This window comes from Terrapene carolina, unplaced genomic scaffold (assembly GCF_002925995.2).
Source record: "Terrapene carolina triunguis isolate 2854851 unplaced genomic scaffold, T_m_triunguis-2.0 Scaffold242, whole genome shotgun sequence".
Taxonomy (NCBI): domain Eukaryota; kingdom Metazoa; phylum Chordata; order Testudines; family Emydidae; genus Terrapene; species Terrapene triunguis.
The window spans coordinates 5,694,793-5,713,329 of NW_020664593.1; the positions used below are offsets into that span (position 1 = coordinate 5,694,793).

Here is an 18,537-nt window from a genome sequence, read left to right on the forward strand (position 1 = left end):
TCTCACAAAAATCATCTGCCATCAGGAGCTAAGCCTTTTAAAAAATGCCAAGTGTCACGAGTAGTTGGCAACACAGGAAGTGTGATACACAGGAAACTCCTCTTTAGTTCCTGGCCCCTTCTGCCATGGCTGGGGCCAGTAACCACTGACTCCAGGAGCTACTATTAAGAGTTAAGTAAAGGCTGAAATTGTTTGAACTCTCCACTGCCTTCCAAAACATGTTAAAGTACAGCTGTGCAGGACCCTGTCCCTGTGTCCTGCAGTGGTTCAGTGTGAAATGTGCAGTCTCATTTCTATCTCCCCTTTAGCATCTGCATTTTGCAATGTACATACTGCTTCCCTGACTCTGCCATTCGCTCACACTGATTTCTGCCCATGGTCACTGTTCTGCACTGCCTGTCAGCTAGTGGTTTGTGCTCCATAGCAGCAGAAGTGTAGCTGGTTACCTACAGATTATTTTCCTTCCTGCAGGGTTTCTACTGGCCAACATGTGGGGCTGCTTTTAATACCCTCCCTCAGAATAGTGTGGGTCTGATTTTCAAACAGCAACTGGTATTGCAAGTGCTCAGCATCTCTTGAAAATCAAATCCTGCATGTCTATGGCTCACTGCATTGGATTTCATCCAGCATGCATTAGGCTTCTCAGAGAGGTCACAGGCATAATGTGCTCACCTCCTTGTGCCCACTCTTTGGTTCATTTTTTCCTTCCCTCATGGAAATGCCAATGTTAGTTGGCATCTAGGTTTTGGAATAGATATTATTGACACCCCAGGCTTCTAGACTTCCAGTAGAACCCAACACAGACTAGTTGAAGGCTGTTCCTGTAATTTCCCCTAGGTGAGGGTCATGCCCTTTTGTGTATAGACAGGGGTTGGTTTCGGAGGCCTGCCCTAGCAGAAGTAGCAGAGTTGGAATTGCACTGTGTTCAGATGTGCTGCTGAGATTCCTAACTTTCATTGTAGAGACTGATGGATTGGCAGATAGACACCTCCATTTATGACTTTTTTTGTCTATTCTTTTTTTCCTTTTCTTTCTTTCCCCCCTTTTCATTGGGATTCTTCTCCCCTCACCTCTTTTTTGTATGTTCTGTATTTTTAACACCTGTGCTTTTTTGCTTCTCTTGCAATAAGGTCTTGGGCTGTGGAAGGAGTTGTCCATTGGGGGCACACAACACAGAGGAGAAGTTGCGAGTTGTTGTCTGCACCTGCAGCCCAATATGCGTGAGTGGCTTCTGCTGCATTAGGGGCTGTCATGATGGGCGAGCACGTAGGAAAGTCTTCCCAGGAACATCCAGCTGCTAAAACGTGTCCTGGCAGGAGAACAGTGTGGGGTAAAGAGGGGGAGGCAGATCCAAGCTCTTCCCCTGTGCCCTAGCTCCATAACTCATCCCTTCTGTGCTGTGGACCAGGCTGATTACCCCACGGGTTTGACAACACTGTGGTACAAGCGGTGTTTCTTTCCAGAGAGGCCTGAAGTGAGAGGGGCAATTGTTTCTTTTTCCCACTCTAGTAGTAGGTTATAAAGGGCTGCATAAGGCTTGGACGCCTGACAGTTTCATTAGCAAATGTTGGCCCCTTTCCAAACAATTCTTTCAGGTCTCATTGTTTGGTAGGAAACAAACAGGGGGAACAGCACTGGGTGGGCATATTAGAGGGTCTAAAAATAGAAGGGCAGCTCCAGGGAGCCAGGCTTCTTGGTCATAATCTACTGCAAAGAGAACAAAACCCTCTTGCTCTGTCAGGAGGCTAATTTGCTACTTCCACCACTACTACACAGGGCCATGCTCTGACTGCTCTCAACTGTAGTCATAAGACCTGGCCTAACAAGCCAGGTATGCTAAGTTGACAGCCTCTTGATGCACTTCTGACTCTGCCCTAAAGTCTTTGGACTGACTCCTGCTGTAATTCTACACCACTCCAGTATGTCAGGAAAGAACTTGAACCTGTCGCTGCTAGGGTGAAAGAGCCAACGCAAGCCTGGCATGATGAACGGATGTTTTTGTCCCTCCTTGCTTGGAGATTTTAGGCCCTATTCCCCACTGCCTAGTTGCTGCAGCTGGTAGACCCCTAACTCTGCATAATGCTGAAGACAACGATGCAGTACTAGGGATATTTGCCTTTGTAACTTCATTTGGAGTCAATGTTATAAGTCATTCAAAAGTGGTGGAAATAGATTATAGTAGCATTGCATTAGCTGAACTGGGATCAGTGCTGTGGCATCAACTGCTGCTCACCACCCACACCCTTGCACTTGTCAGGGTAAGAAATGCCTGAAGAGAGGAAGTGCTGCAGCCAGAGGCATCCCAGAGCACAGATCCCAGCTCAGCAGCAGACAGCAACTACACACATGACCAAGATTCTTACGGGGGAGGGAAGGGAAGGGAAGAGAAGGAGGGGGAATTTTCTCAATTTGGAGCACCAGCATCCTGGTAGGGAAGGACTCCCTGGAGCATGAGGGGTGCCCTTCATAGCTAATTTCCCTGCTCAGTGTCCCCCACACTAGGGAGAATGTCAATGGGGGCTTCAGTTATTGGAAAGCAGGTCAGAAGGACAGGTATTTATCCAGCAAACGAGGCGATGGGTCTGGCCATGGCGAGGGAAGTGCCTTCCTGGCAGGCAGAGAGAGCATACCGGGGAGAGGAACTGGCATTTTTCCTACAGGGTTTCCTTTAACGTTTGTACAATGTTAGGGCAATAAACAAGAGCAGGACCTGCCAGTTGCAATAGCACCTGGTTCTCTCAGCTACAGCCTATGTCTGCAGCTGCTAGTGGGTGCTACTGCTCACAGCTGATGGCAGAGGAAGGAGGGAAAGATTAGTATTCAGGAGTTTGAGTTTTAAATCCAGTTTAAGTTTTTTTTGTGTTGGTGGGGGAGGGGAAATAGCAGCTGGGGCTGTGAGGACTGGGGGCAGCACTGGCTTCACAGTCATGGCTAAGTAGTCACGGCAGCAAAAACAAATGCCACTGCCTTGAGGTTTAGAGCAGTTTAGAAACAGTTTTTTAGAGATCCCTAAATTACAATGTATGCTAGGAGAACGTAAAAGCCTTCCATGGGAACCCCCCCACCCCCACTGGTAGTTGGGGAAGATTCATGAGTAAAACAAAAATCCCACAACTCCTAGAACAATGGGCAACAGAGAAATAATGAACATCCCTTTAAATAATTTACTTATTCAAAAATTCAGTGGGATCTTTTCAAAACAGTCCCCATCTTCCGTAGGAGGTAATCCTGATAGCAGGAGAGTTCTGTTTGAGGGACTAAGTGGATAAAACTCATTCCTGCCTTTCAGGCAAGCCTACTCATCATAAGACACCACACTCCCCTACATCCTAGTTAGTCAGATTGATTGTCTAGCCTTCCTTCCTATCCATGTGTATAAAGAACATACATCATCCACCAGCCTACCACCACTCACAAACACCCACCAAAATAATTCCCTTAACCAACACTCCTACCACCTGAATCACTCTATTGCACTGGCATACTGCTATTTTTATAGTGCCAGGTTAACCTAAAATTCCTTTCTTCTCAGACAGTGTGACAGGGGCAGTATCAGTCAATCACACAGTGAGGGTAGGACATCCTGTGCTCAAGAGGGGAGTGGTGCAGGGGCAATCTTCGAATGGCAGTGCTCTCATCCAATTAAAAATTGTCCATATGAGGATTTTATTTTCCATAGTGGATTGACATCATTGTTGGCAAATGAGATCATAGGGTATTAGAGCATCTGTTCGGTAGTACAGTTCCTCAACCAACTAGAAATCTCATTTCAGACTAGCACTGCTAGAGCAGAGGAGAAAGATGTTTTCCTAAGGTTCTGGCTGGACTTTTCCCCACACCCCCTGATTTATGCACTCCACATCCATGGCCCCACAAAGTCGCGAGATCTCCTTATCAACTTCCTGCTGGTGCTGGCCAAGTTGGCCGTCCACCATACCAGGAGGAGGATGCTGGATGGGGAGGTGCTCTGCGATTGTGGGGCCTATTTCCGCCCCTCCCTTTGATCAAGCATCTGGGAAGAGTTCCTCTGGGCCATGTCCACTGGCCCATTGGACACCTTCAAGGAGAGGTGGGTGCCGTCTGGGGTTCTCTGCTTGGTGTCCCCCTCTGGCTCCCTGCTTATGACCCTGTGACGCCCATGACCATTCCTGTTTTCTCATTTGTTGCCCCCCCCGACCTTATTTGAACCCTGGGTTCAGTAACTCCTCCCCTTAGGCTTTCAGATGCAGGTGGGCTTGTGCCCCCCCCTCCCCCCAGGATTTCAATAGTGTTAGCATCCAGTACTCTGTCACAAGCAGCATTTTGAATTGATGTAGATGGGGCAATAAGAAGGCCAGAGAGGAGTTTGTAGTAATTAAGATGATGAGGGCCTGGGCATGAGTTTTAGCTGTGTGAATGAAGAGAAAGGGATGGACGGATCTAAGGCAGACGTGGGCAAACTATGGCCCACAGGCCACATCTGGCCTACAGGATTGTCCTGCCCAGCCCCTGAGCTCCCGGCCCCTGAGCTTCCCGGACGGGAAGCCTAGTCCCCGGCCCCTGCCCCGCTGTCCCCCCTCCCCCACAGCCACGCCGCCGCGCGGGCCGCGCTCTGGCCCGCCGCTCCCGCTGGGCAGCGTGGGGAGTGCAGCTGGCTCTGGCTGGGTGTCGCAGCTGCAAGCTCCTGCTGCTGGTAAGGGGGCGGGGAGCGGAGGGGTTGGGTAAGGGAGCAGGGGGTCCTGGGGGGCAGTCAGGGAGGAGGGGGCGGTTGGATGGGGCGGAGGTTCTGAGGGGGTGGTCAGGGGACGGGGAACAGGGAGGGTTGGGAGTGGGTGTCCCAGGGGGCCTGTCAGGGGATGTGGATAGGGGTTGGGAGGGCAGTCAGGGGACAGGAAGCAGGGGGGGTTGTTTAATGGGGTGGGATCCTGGGGGGCAGTTAGGGGTGGGGGTCCTGGGAGGGGGTGGTCAGGGGACGAGGAGCAGAGGGCGTTGAATAGGGGGTGGGAGTCCCGGGGGGGCTGTCAGGGGGCAGGGGAGTGGATAGGGGTCGGGGCAGTCAGGGGACAGGGAGCAGGGGGGTTGGATAGGGGGCAGTCAGGGGACAAGGAGCAGGGGGGTAGGATGGGTTGAGGGTTCTGAAGGGGGCAGTCAGGGGGCGGGAAGTGGGAGGGGATCAGATAGGGGGCTGGAGCCAGGCTGTTTGGGGAGGCACAGCCTTCCCTAGCTGGTCCTCCATACAGTTGCGCAACCCTGATGTGGCTCTCGGGCCAAAAAGTTTGCCCACCCCTGATCTAAGGGCTTGTCTATAGGGAACTTACTGTGTGGCAAGCTGGGGTGTAAATCTACAGCATATCAGCCTGCCATGCACTAAGCTGCTGTGTGGACCCTTGTTGCTGTGCACTATCAGTCCTGTAATGTGTTTTGACATACTCCCATTTCAAACAGCAGTAGATCAAAGCGCACTACAAAACTTTGGGTGCACAGCAGCAGAGTCCACACAACAATGTAATGTGCGGCAGGCTGTACGCTGTAGAGTTACACCCCAGCTTGCTGCACATCGAGTTGCAGTATGGACAAGCCCGTAGAGATGTTGTGCAGAAAGAAGCATAAGACTTAGGCAGGGCCTGGAGCTGAGGGTCGAGAGAGAGGGCTGAGTCAAAGAGAGTACTCAAGTTATGGGCCTAAGTAACAGGTGGTGGTGGTGTCTACAGGGACTGAGCCCGAATGCTTACACTGCAATTCAACAGCCCCTTAGCCTGAGCCCTGCAAGCCCAAGTCAGCTGGTACAGTCCAGCCACCAATATCTAATTGCGGTGTTGACATACCCCTAGCCATCAGTGATTGCTCAGGCTGCACCTGTGCTCCGCTATTCAAGGAGAAGAAAAGGCAACATCATCTCAGACCTGCCCCCAACCATCCAAATATCGGCAAAGGGGTGGAGCCTGGTGATCTCATGCTGCATGCAGTCTGCTTCACCTGCTCTCCTCTGACGGCACACAATGACACCAGTGACATCATTACATGAGCTCACAGCTACAGCTCTAGGTACGGGCCTATTTTGTCTAGTGGTTAATCTGTTCCTAGCACAGGGCCAGCGGTAGGGCTGTCCAACAGCATGCAAGTATGAGGTGCCCCCTTCACCCATGGTGCCCTTAAGAGTCTGAAGCACTGGGACTCTGAGCCATGCCACAAAGTAAGGTTTTATTTTTTAACAGGAAGAAGGAGGAAAAAGGTAAGAGTGGTGGGAATGCCATGGCATGGGGTGGGAGGGCAGAGGAGGGGTGTGAGAGTGGAGGGTGTCCCATGGTGGGAGAGAGAGAGGTAAGAATGGAGGGCCTCCTATGGCAGGGGAGGAGGAGGGAGGTGAGGGTGGTGGGTGTCCCATAGCAGAGATGTTGGTGGGAATTGTGGGTATCCCATGGCAGAAGGAGAGAAGATGGGAGTGGGAGGGAGTCCTATTGTGGAGGGGAGAGCTAAGGGATAAATGTGGTGGGAAACCCATGCAGGGTGAGAGTTGTCCCCAATGCCTGATCCTATTGTGCACCCATAAAAACAAAGACAGCCATGCAACTCCACAATACACTCCAACTCTGTGGATGGGAGTAGACAGGAAGCTGGGCCGGAGAGGGGTGGGAGAAAAAAGCGAGGATGGGGAGGGAGGTTGAACTGACGTGTCAGGGCCTAACAATGAACTGTCTGTGTCAGGAAAACAATCTTACTCGGCAGAGCTATTTTTAGGGGTTCATGTTTTTCCTCAGCTCTTCCCCTCCCCCTCGTCCCCACCCTGCCTTTTGTGCTGAGCGGCGCCTGGAAGATTGCTGGAGATTTAAAAGCCACGGATGGGAAAGAGTTCAACACAATGACGGAAACACAACAGGGAGGGCAGGGACATGCTCCCAGAAATAGCCCCCAAGTGGCGCCTCCCCCACAGTCCCTGGGTCTCAGAAGGGGAGAGCACCATACCTAGGCATTATGGCCAAAGTTTTTCCTGGGGCCCTTTCTCTGTTTCCAGGACACAAATGTCCCATCTGTGGAGAAATTAGAGTCATTAACAGTCCCATATTCAGACACACAAACCTGCCTGTGGCATCAAATTTGTGAGGCACCCTAAATTCCTAGAGAAGCTGGATGTGTTGGGTCAACCTTCTGTCACAAAGCATTGGTGGGTCAGCCCCTTCTAACAATAGAGCTTTTGTGACGGCATGTGCTTGTGCCGTGGTCAGCCTCTGTCACGTATTGTACAGCAGGCTAATACTCTAATATTACTGCCAGCAGCATGTACTGCAACATCACAACCTATTCTTCAGCACAAAGAGTCCGGAAGGGCAAACTGCTTAAATAATGTACTAACCAAACCAAATCTCCACTAGCTCCAAATCCTGAAAAGGTTCAAAGTGAAGGTATTAAAATAAATGTTACGGGCTTTGACTTCCTGGGTTGGGCTGAGGTACTGTGGAACAAGTTGTTTTCATGGTGTTTCCATCTGAGCTGAGACCAGGAAGCAATGGGGGTCTCCTGAGAAAGCTTGTTCCTGTGAGGTTACCAATCTGATTTTGTGCCGCTTTTATTCTGCAGTCTCATTTTCAGGAGGGATGATATCCCTCCCCCCTTTCAGCTTCCATTTCCAGCTTCAATTTTGAACTCTGTTTTGTTTCCACTGTCTGTACTTTTGGCCTGAACTTGTTGTCTCCTCCCACTTTGCCCATCCTCATCTTCACTTAAAAGAGAACTGGATAAATTCATGGAGGTGAAGTCCATTAATGGCTATTAGCCAGGATGGGTAAGGAATGGTGTCCCTAGCCTCTGTTTGTCAGAGGGTGGTGATGGATCACTTGATCATTAGCTATTAGGTTCACTCCCTCTGGGGCACCTGGCATTGGCCACTGTCGGGAGACAGGATACTGGGCTGGATGGACCTTTGGTCTGACCCCAGTACGGCCGTTCTTATGTTCCTGTGTTCACACACTCTTCCATGACTGACACTTGCTTGACTCTCTCTCTTTGTGGAACTCTCATTCCTGCCGTCATCTGCTCTAACCAACCTTAACTATGGCAGCTCTTTTCTCTATGTGCTCTCCTGACTCCAGTAGGTATCCTAGACTCCAGCACGTATCTGTAGCTCCTCCTCACACTGCTCACTTTCTAAGATACACAAAGAAATAGGACCTACTGGCTCCACTGTTATTTCAGGTTCCAATACAATAAAGTCCTAGTTTTGAAAAGCCTCCATTGTTCTGCTCCAGCCTATCTCACTGACCTTGTCTGTCTCTATTCAGCCCCTCAGTCCCTCTGGTGATCCAGCAATGACCTCCTCTCTGTCCTTTCACAGAACCTTGTCAGTGCTGGTGTGAAAGCCTTCTCCTCTGAAGCACCTGCTGCCTGACAGGGCTTCCTGTGCTGCTCTGTTTCCTCGACACTAGAGCTGGGCAAAAATTTTTGGACAAACATTTTTTTGTAGAAAATTGCAGATATGGGTTGGCTGAAAGATTGAGCAAATTTGTGTTGACTTCACCAGATGGTTTCAGCTGGAAGAAAATCAAACCCTCCAACCAACCAAAAGAAAAGCCCCTCAAAGTCACAACATTTTGTTTTGACATTTTTTAAATGAACCGTTTCAATTTTTGTTTAGTATTTGACTTCAATTTTATTTTTTAAAAAAGCTTAAAAAACATGAAACCAAAATGAAACATTTAATTTCAGGTCAAACAAAATGTTTTATTTGACCCAAAACAATTTTTTAAACAACTTTTTCAATTTGCCTCCATTGACCCAAAATGATTTTTTTTTTTTTAATTTCATGTTTTGTTTTGGTCAGCACATTGAAAAATCAGTTATCTGCACTACTTGGCTCAATGCTCTGCCACATACCAAGTCTCATCTGAAAACAGATCTTTCCTCCTTGCATGTTATACCTCTTCATTCCTCTTCCCTGCTACTCCTTTCTTTCATTGTTTTGTTCAGCTCGGTGAAGCATTCTGGGATAGACTGGAAGATGCTATACAAACTGAAGTTGCATTGTATTGGATTCTAGTATGAGAGAGAGCAGCAGGGCTATTTAGCACCAAGGGGCAGAAGCTCCAGGAAGCCCTTACGTGGTAGAAAGAAGGAAAGTACTGTACATTAGAGAAGAGAAAGACAGAGAGAGGGAGTCAGAATGACAGACGGAAGACTCCATTCTGCAAGCTCAATGAATGCAGAACATGCACTGAAGCCAGTGTGACTGCTGTGTGTGTAGGGGGAGAGAGAAATCAGCAGTATCTTAATAGACTACTAAAAATAGCAAGTAACCTGGGCTCCTTCCCTGGGCCACTACAGGCCTCCCTCGCCCTCCTCCCACTTCTTGTTTAAAATAGAAATGTTTCTTTTGGGGAGTGGGTTTCTGCTGGTTACCATAATCACTGAGTGCCAGACTATGATATCCTTGCTCACAATGAGTAGTACCTTACTCCAGGGGTTCTCAACCTTTCCTTTCTGAGGCCCCCCCAACATGCTATAAAAACTCCACAGGCCACCTGTGCCACAACTGGTTTTCTACATATAAAACCCAGGGCTGGCACTAGGGGGTAGCAAGCAGGGCAATTGCCCGGAGCCCCATGCCACAGGGGCCCCCCTTGAAGCTAAGTTGCTCAAGCTTCGACTTCAGCCCTGAGTGGCAGGGCTCAGGGACCTGCGCTTCAGCCCCATGCAGTGGGGCTTTGGCTTTCTTCCCTGGGCCCCATCAAGTCTAACCCTGGCCCTGCTTGGAGGCCCCCCCTGAAACCTGCTCGTGGCTCCCCAGAGGGCCTTGGACCCCTGGTTGAGAACCACTGCCTTACTCCACCATTAGCCCCGTTTGACTTCACTGGGGCTAGGCTGTGGATTAAGGTACTATTCAAGAATGACTGAATACTAGCAAAGGTATCAAAATCTGAGTGCTCAGAGGAACTTCTCCCTCTGGCCCAAATTCTGGTGACCTCAGTCAGTTTTTACTCAGACGAAACCCCTAAAGAGTCCACTGAGATTAGGACAGAATAAGGACTCAGTAACCGTTCAGACCTTCAGGATCTGGCCCTCTGTAAGGAAGCCCAAGAACTCCTCAGTCTTTTTTCCATCATTCTCCCCTCTCTTCTGTGTGTAGGGAATGTAGCCATGTTTTGGGCAACAGATTAGCAGGCAGCAGGGACTAAACTATGTCTGTACCATGGGGGTTGATATTAGACAATCATCATCAATCTTATTTTGAAGATGTCCTGATTTGGTCATCCTGTAACTCTGGCATAAGAGTCTAGCAAAGGTCTTGAGTGAAGGCAGGTGGTGATACCTCTCAGAATTGGATCACTGGACATGGTATAAAATGCAGACAAATGAAACATGTTGCGCATAAGTCCAGCCTTCTGGAATAGTGTCAGAACTCCTCAGCACCTCAAGAAGAAGCTGTTGTGTGTGGAAGGAAATGCTTCCTTTGAAGCCACTCAGATGGGCTTTCTCTTCCTATAGAAGTCAGCCAGCAGCTGGTTTGAATGAGATACAGAGAAACATCTGCATCTTAGTGCCTTTTTGTCTGAATCAGCCACTGGACCCTTTTGAAGTTTGCCTCTCATCAGTCACAGCATATGAATTTTTGCGGCAAGATGTTGCTGTGGCATGTGATATGTTTGCGGCATTATGTTATAGAGCAGATCCTCATGTATTGAATCAACATCACGGTGTTGCAAGAAGCCCAGAGTAAATTCAGGATGTTCAAATGTTCTGCAAGCCAGGCTAGCACTAAGGGAACAGAGAGGAGGCTAGTAGTGAGAGCAGGAAGTGGAAAGACAGGAGTTCCAGATTCTGGCTCTGGAAGCAGTGTGATCTCGTGGTGAGAGCAGGGGGCTGGGAGTCAAGAGAGCTGAGTATCATTCTCAGCTCTGAAACTGACTTCCTGTTTGTCTGTGGAGCAGTCATTTCCTCTTTTTGTGCCTCAGTTTCTCTAGCTGTAAAATGGGAATGAGATTAATTGGGTGAGCAAAGTAAGGTCCTACACTCAACGTGATGGTGTTTTTCTGTCTAACCATATGTAACAGGATAACTTTTTAAAGCTACAGCTGATCAGTTCCAATATTTCAGGGAATAGTCTAGGCATCAATGGGCAGAACCCTATTGATTTTGGTGACAATCAGAAGACCAGAAAAGTCTGATTTCCACTAAAATCACTAGTTGGTCACTCAGGATAAGAGATGAGTCAGTGGCCTCATAGGGTATGTCTCTCTACACTGTAATAAAACACCCATGGCTGGTGTGTATCAGCTGACTCAGGCTTGCAGGGCTCAGGCTAAAGGACTATAAATTGCAGTGTAGACATTTAGGGTTGGGTTGGAGCCTGGGCTCTGGGACCCTCCCCCCTTGCAGGCTCCCAGAGCACGTGCTCCAGCCCAAGCCTTGCATCTACACAGCAGTTTTATAGCCCTGCAGCCCGAGCTCTGTGAGCCCAAGTCCACTGACATGGGCCAGCCTCGGGTATTTAATTTCAGTGTACACATACCCACAGACGCCTGTGGGAGGGCAACAGAGTCACTTTGAATACGGGATGAGTACTAGGTTAGGGAAGGTGAGCCCTCCCCCCCAAGCTGGACCTGTTGATCCCCCAGCTCCAATCAGGTCTCACTCTAGCTGAGCCTCTCATGACCACCCCTCCCCCCAAGCTCAGAGCCCTATTGATTTTGGTAAAAATGGGGAAACCAGAAAAGCCCGATTTTAGTGGAAAATAGGCTTTTCCAGTTTTAATCAAACTGAGCAGAGTTGGGGGAAGGGGGTCAGGCTGGGTGTATATCTGGGCCTACATAAGCAACAAAGCATGCTGACCCTCTGGTTTACCCCCTATGTAAAGCGTTTGGAGATCCTGGGCAGAAAAGTGCAATAGAAGTGCAGATTTCTTCACACAACGCACAGTCAGCCTGTGGAACTCCTTGCCAGAGGATGTTGTGAAGGCCAAGACTATAACAGGGTTCAAAAAAGAACTAGATAAGTTCATGGAGGATAGGTCCATCAATAGCTATTAGCCAGGATGGGCAGGGATAGTGTCCCTAGCCTCTGTTTGCCAGAAACTGGGAAGGGGTGACAGGGGATAGCTCACTTGATGATTACCTGTTCTGTTCATTCCCTCTGGGGCACCTGGCATTGGTCACTGTTGGAAGAAAGGATACTGGGCTATATGAGCCTTTGGTCTGACCTACTATGGCTGTTCTTCTTATTAGCATGATGTGAGAGAGACAAGGTGGGTGAGTGAACTCATTTTTTATTGGCCCAACTTCAGGGGAGCTGGAACAATTTGTTAGTGGGGGTGCTGACAGCCATTGAACCAAACTGTAAACCCTGTATATGATGAAAACCACCTCAAGCCAGGGGGTGCAGCAGCACCTCCAGCACCTATGCCCAACTTCTGTTGGCAAGACAGACTGTGCGTGTGTGCCGGGCAGCCCCACCAACACTGGGCTGGGTGGCAGTCTGAGCTGAACTCCATGCCCCCAGCTGTCTGCTCCCCAGCCACTGGGGAGATTTCGGTTTCTTACCTCCAACTCCCTTCACTGGGAAGCCCAAAAGGAGCCTTTCCTGGCAATTAACTCCAAAGTGCATGAACGTAGGAGCCCAACAGCATCTGTTTCTGCTCTCTTGGGGGAAGGGATCCCCCTTCAGAGGTCTAGCGTTGGCGTCTCCGGGAGAGAAGCGTCCCGGCGGGCCGAGGGCTCCGGAGAGAGGAATCAGTGACCAGAGCCGGGCACTGATCGAAGCCATGTCTGTTCTCTCCTCCCCCCGGGCCTCTCCAAGGCGGAGCGCTGGTGGCCCAGGCAGCGCCCGCTCTCAGGCCGGCCCGTTATCTGTCAGGACACCCCTCTCTCTCCGCCCCCCCACCCCTGCACACCCCCTCCCGGCGCTGCCAAAGCCCTCCGCCCCCTCCCCGGCCAACTTCCTTCCAGCCTTTCCTGGGCTGGAGCGTCCCCGCAGCGGCGGCGCGGGGGGAAGGAGGCAGCCGGAGGAGCCAGGACAGGAAGCGGGTTCCTCGCTGCGCTCCCGGAGGCAAGAGAGCGGGGCCGGCGGCTCGCTCGGCCTCTGCCCGGGGTGCGGTCCGTGTCCCCCGCTAGCGGGGCGCCGAGGAACCAGGCGGGGTTTGCTCGGGGAGCGGGGCCCGGGACAACACCCGCCTCCCTCCCCACCACCCCCTGAGCCATCGTCCTGCCCGGCCGCGGGCACCGCTCCGGCGCCCCCCGCTGATGAGAAGCCCGCCGGGCCCGGGCTGTGCGCGCCGCGGCCGCCTGCCTGCCGGGCAGCCCCCTCTGGCCCGGACCTGCCGGCGGAGCGCTGCGGCGGGAGCCCCCATGTCCCGCCCCGGGCGCGGGGCAGGGGCGGCGGTGTGAGGGGCAGCGCGCGGGGCAGCGGCAGGAGCGGGGCGAGCCGCTGGCGGGACTAACTCATGAAGAACAAGGGAGCGAAGCCGAAGAGGAAGGGAGCCGCGGGCGCCTTCGGCTGTGACCTGACGGAGCACCTGGAGAGCTCGGGGCAGGATGGTAATCGCCTCGTCAGCCCCTAGGGAGGGCCGGGGCCGGGGCTGCGGCGTGTGGGATCCCCGGGCACGGGCGGCTCGCTGCTGCCTGACCTTCTCCTGCAGGGTGGGGCCAGCCGGGCAGGGGAGGCTGGGTGTGTCGGGGGAGAAGGGGCTGATCCTGCTCTCCAAGAGCTCCAGGTTGGCAAGCCAGCCTCACACCTAGAGTCTGCTCCTTCCAGGTACTGAACACCGCGAATTGCCACTGAAGTCCATGGGTCAGTGCTTAATTTGTGCCAGGGCTGAGCCCCGGCAGGCACCTCTAGACTTGGCACTTTATAGCCCTGGCACCTCTGGGCTTGCCACATCAGTTATGAATGTAAAAAAATTGCTTGGAACCTGGTGCCTAATTGCTTGAGCCTGGGCAACTCTTTCATTACAAATGAAGCATGGGGGGGGAGGGTACTCAGCACCTACAGGACAGGGTCTGTACAGAGGAACCCGGAATGCCCCTCAGCTGCCCCTCCCTATGTCCAATAAGGCTCCCATCTCCTCCTTCTGTTGCAGTGCGGGGTAAGGAACGTGGGATCTGGGCAAGGCGAAGGATGAGGGAGGGACGTGTTTGGGGCTTTAAGGGGGCAGCTGAGATAATATAACCACATCCTTGCTTATTCTCTCTCTATCCTTGCCTCCCCTCCTTCGGGGCTTTCAGATGAGCATATGGTGGGTCAGACTGGGGGTGGCTGCAGTAAAGTCAGAGGGCTTTGGTTTTGAAATGACTGGTTTGGGATGAGGAAAGGAAAAGAGCTGACTTCTTAAAAGGGGACGAGGTGATGGGAGAAGCGGCTGAGACCTCAACAGATAGAGCAGGGATTCTCAAACTGGGGGTCGGGACCCCTCAGGGGGTCATGAGGTTATTACATGGTGGGGTCGTGAGCTGTCAGCCTCCACCTCAAACTCCACTTTTCTTCCAGCATTTATAATGGTGTTAAATATATAAAAAAGTGTTTTTAATGTATAAGGGGGGGTCACACTCAGGGGCTTGCTGTGTGAAAGGGGTCACCAATACAAAAGTCTGAGAACCCCTGAGATAGAGTCTCTGCTTCCGAGTAGATGAGGAAAGAATAAATATGCATCTGCCCCAACTCCTCCATCTAAGTTAACATAATGTTCCAGTTACTGAGTTACTTTCCCCAGATTCGAGCTACTCTGAGTGACAGAGCTCTTGCAGCAACGTCAGCTACATGGAGGGTGGGCCTTACAATTGGGTCTTTCACTGTATGATGATGAGGATGATTAATGATGTGCTGTAGGGAACAAGCCTGCCTTGGCAGAGAGGTAGACTAGATTATGTAGTAAGTCTTTTTCATCACACAGGAAAGATGTGCTATATATGTGTGTGTGATATTCATATACATGTGCATGTTACATATGTGCATCTCTCTGGTTACTGCAAAAGACAGTTTAAATGCAAATCAGCAGTAATATTAAGTAGTTACAATATCTTCCACGTATACAGTGCCTTAATCCCCAATGATCCAAACAGCAAGCAAATATAACACATTTTAAAACAAATAATTTTGCAAACATAACACATTGATACGTGAATTATGTGTGCCAGTGAATTCCACCCATCACCACAGCAGCCACCTCTGGTGAGGAGCTGTTTACAGCAGCTCATAGCAACACTGCATAACAGTTTAGGATAGGAAAGAACAAGCATATCCAGTGGAAACTGCTGAGGCAATTTAGAGGGAAAGAACAGCATTATCCCAGGTGAAATTAGGCTAGGGCAGCTGGACTAAAAAGCAAGCGTTTATTACAAAAAATACAGTGGGTTGTTTTTTTATTACAATGAGGAGTGAGGACCTCATCTTAGGTGTTATTTGTAGGATGGTTCACAATTCAACCTACTTACATGTCTGTCATGAAAAGCAATGTGAGAAAATTGTGATATTCCTTTCCCTTATATAATACTGTGTTATTTGCTGAATAGCATGTCACATTGCCCAGTGCTGTAGGATCCAGAAAAGAAAGACCCAATTGTTATATATTCATTTAGAAGGATATGAGTTAGATCATAGGGTAGAAGTTAAATCAGGGGGTTAGGGGAGGATGGAAGAGACGTGGGAGCACTCATTCCTCTATTAGCAGGATCAATACTCATCAAATATAATCTATCAGAGTGACTGGGAGGGCAATGAGGGGGCCAAATGTCACTGATGGGTTTACAAGTCTGCAGCTCTCCTCTAATTGGAACTATGAGATTAAATTTGAAGGGCTGCGAAGGCATGGAAGATAATTGTCAGTGGGACAATTTAACTATCCAAAAATCAACTGGCTGCAGGAACCAGCCAGTATCCCTGCAGGCAGGGGCTTTGTAGAGGTAATAGGAGATAACTTTCTCTTCTGTGCAGGCAGGATCCTAGAGGGTGTGAGTAAGTTTTTTGGGGGAGTGATGCTGGCTCTAGCAATTGCCTATTCAGAAGCAATATGGGACTGAGGTACTGGTTCAGAGCACCTGGTAGTCACGACATGGGGATAGACCACTTTGACTGATGTCCAGAAAAGACTTTCTAATGTGGAACTTTGTGAAAGCAGATTTTCAAATGCACTCAGAAGGATTAATTGGAACTGCAGGCAAGGGTGTAGAAGGGATTGGAGCCAACTCAAACTGGTTCTACTTCACACAGAGTGGCTTTTTCCCAGCTTGCAAAGCTGCCTTGTGCGGTGATTCCACAAGCTCTCCTAAACCAGTGAGTGTTAGACCAGCTCTGTGCTTGGGAGGGAGATCTCTAAGGAACATCTGGGTGCTCCAGGATGTAGAGCTGGCAGTTCTTTATGGTTTTCTTCCCTCTGGGTCAGTACATAATCATTAATTCAGCAAGCTCTTCAGGGGTGCTGTGCTCATAGATTTTAAGGCCAGAAGGGACCATCGTGATCAGGTAGTCTGACCTCCTGCACATTGCAGGCCACAGCACCTTACCAACCCCCTCCTGCAATAGACCCCTACCCTCTGTCTGAGTTATTGAAGTCCTCAAATCATGGGGTGCCGCTTTTCAGATGAGAGATAAAACTGAGCTCTTGAATTCTTGTGGTCAATTCATTTACGAACCAGTGGTGTTTTTTGTAAGGGCTTTAGTCCTGATGTCCTTACCAAATTCCCCTGGAGAGAATTCTATTCTGCTTAAGGTATTAACTTTTCTCCTTCTATAATTTTTTGTCCTTAACTATTAAACAGCTACTATATTCCACCCCAGAGATGGCTGTATTTTAATAGTGGATGAGAAGATGCTTCTGTTTTCCTTACCTACTATACCTAAGGCAGTGTTTCTCAAACTGGGGTCACCACTTATGTAGGGAAAGCCCCTGGTGGGCCGGGCTGGTTTATTTACCTGCCCCGTCCGCAGGTCCGGCCGATTGCAGCTCCCACTGGCCGCGGTTTGCTGCTGTAGGCCAATGGGAGCTGCTGGAAGCGGCGGCCAGGGGTGGCTCCAGGCACCAGCGCAGCAAGCGCGTGCCTGGGGTGGCAAGCTGCGGGGGGCAGCCTGTTGGTCGCTGTGAGGACGGCAGGCAGGCGGCTTTCGGAGGCATGCCTGCGGGAGGTCCGCCAGTCCCGCGGCTTCGGCGGCAATTAGGCGGCGGGGACGCCGATGGCGCGGCACCGGCGGACCTCCTGCAGGCATGCCACCGAAAGCCATCTGCCTGCCGTGCTTGGGGCGGCAAAAAACATAGAGCCGCCCCTGGCGGCGGCCAGGAAGTCCCTCGGCCTGCGCCGCTTCCAGCAGCTCCCATTGGCCTGGAGCAGCGAACCGCGGCCAGTGGGAGCTGCGATCGGTTGGACCTGTGGATCGGGCAGGTAAACTAACCGGCCTGGCCTGCCAGGGGCTTTCCCTACACAAGCGGCGACCCCAGTTTGAGAAACACTGACCTAAGGCTTAATTAACAATTGCTTGTAAAGTGCTTTACAATCATAGGATGAAAGTTGGTGTAAAAGTACAAAGTATTATTATTAAATAGGGGCAGAGAGTCAAAATATGTTAGCAGGTACAATAGATGGCTAAGGGCATTGATAATGGGATACTGCGCATTTCTCTTCTAGGATGATTCTTCAAGTCCAGCATGGGTCAGCAGGGGCTGAAAGTTGTTGCTATCTGATGGCTGGTTAGTTGCTTGTGTGCAGGGGTGAAAGTAACTTAAAGGACTTACCAGTATGCAGGGCGGCCGAGGTCCTGGGCAAGGTTGGGGGAGAGGCTCTGGGCCCCTGGAAGGGGCAGGGCCTTGGGTGGAATGGGTGGGGCTGGGGCCAGACTCTCCCAGCCAGCCCTTCAACGCTGCGTGGCCCACGCCACCCAGGGCTCTGGTGGTGATTTAAAGGGCCCAGGACTCTGGCCGCTGCTGGGAGCCACGGGCCCTTTTAAATCGCTGGGCCCTGGGACAGCTGCCGCTTTTTGCCCCCCCGTCAGCGGCCCTGCCGGTACAGTGCTTAAAGCACTGCTGCGGCAGCACTTAAATGTTGGCGGTGTACTGGCAGCCACTTTCTTACCCGTACACTGTATCAGCCCGTACTGGCTTACTTTCACCTCTGCTTGTGTGAAATGTATTTGCTGGGTCTCAGACCGGTTCCTGTCATCACCGCAATTTATCCTCGCTGACTTCCTTGACAGGCTCAACTGAGTGGGTGGGGAGTCTAAACTCCCCTTTTACCCTTAGAGGTGATCCCTCTGGGGCAGAAATGAAGCATGTTGGTTGAGTGGAGGGTGGCAGAGGGCACTGTACCTTTTGCGGGGGTAAACCAGTACTGCCAGTCCCAAGCATTCAATAATCATGAGTCAGCCCCCCCCAAATCATGAGATTGGTTTAAAAATCATGAGATTTTCTAAAATAACAAATATGGGTTTTTTTTCTTTGCCTTCTGGTTTCTGAGCCTTTGGGGTGCACTCAGCTCACGTTGTCCAGTTTTTCTCTGCAACCGGGAGAGCCAGAAACTTTCTCTCTCAAAAAATAAACAGAAAAGCTTCAGATAACCCCCTTGTTCCAAGAGTGGAGGAGCTGCTCTGTGT

At 50.7% G+C, this 18,537-nt stretch overlaps 1 protein-coding gene across 1 annotated transcript in view; it reads left to right on the top strand.

Annotated features, from left to right (window-relative positions):
* Positions 1-13,364: 13,364 nt before the first annotated feature.
* ARHGAP31 (Rho GTPase activating protein 31) overlaps positions 13,365-18,537 on the top strand; it is an 85,242-nt gene continuing 80,069 nt past the window's right edge. The window contains exon 1 of the mRNA XM_026657396.2: positions 13,365-13,499. Coding sequence (XP_026513181.1) covers positions 13,406-13,499 — 94 coding nt within the window. The 5' untranslated portion in view covers positions 13,365-13,405. The remainder of the gene's footprint in view (positions 13,500-18,537) is intronic.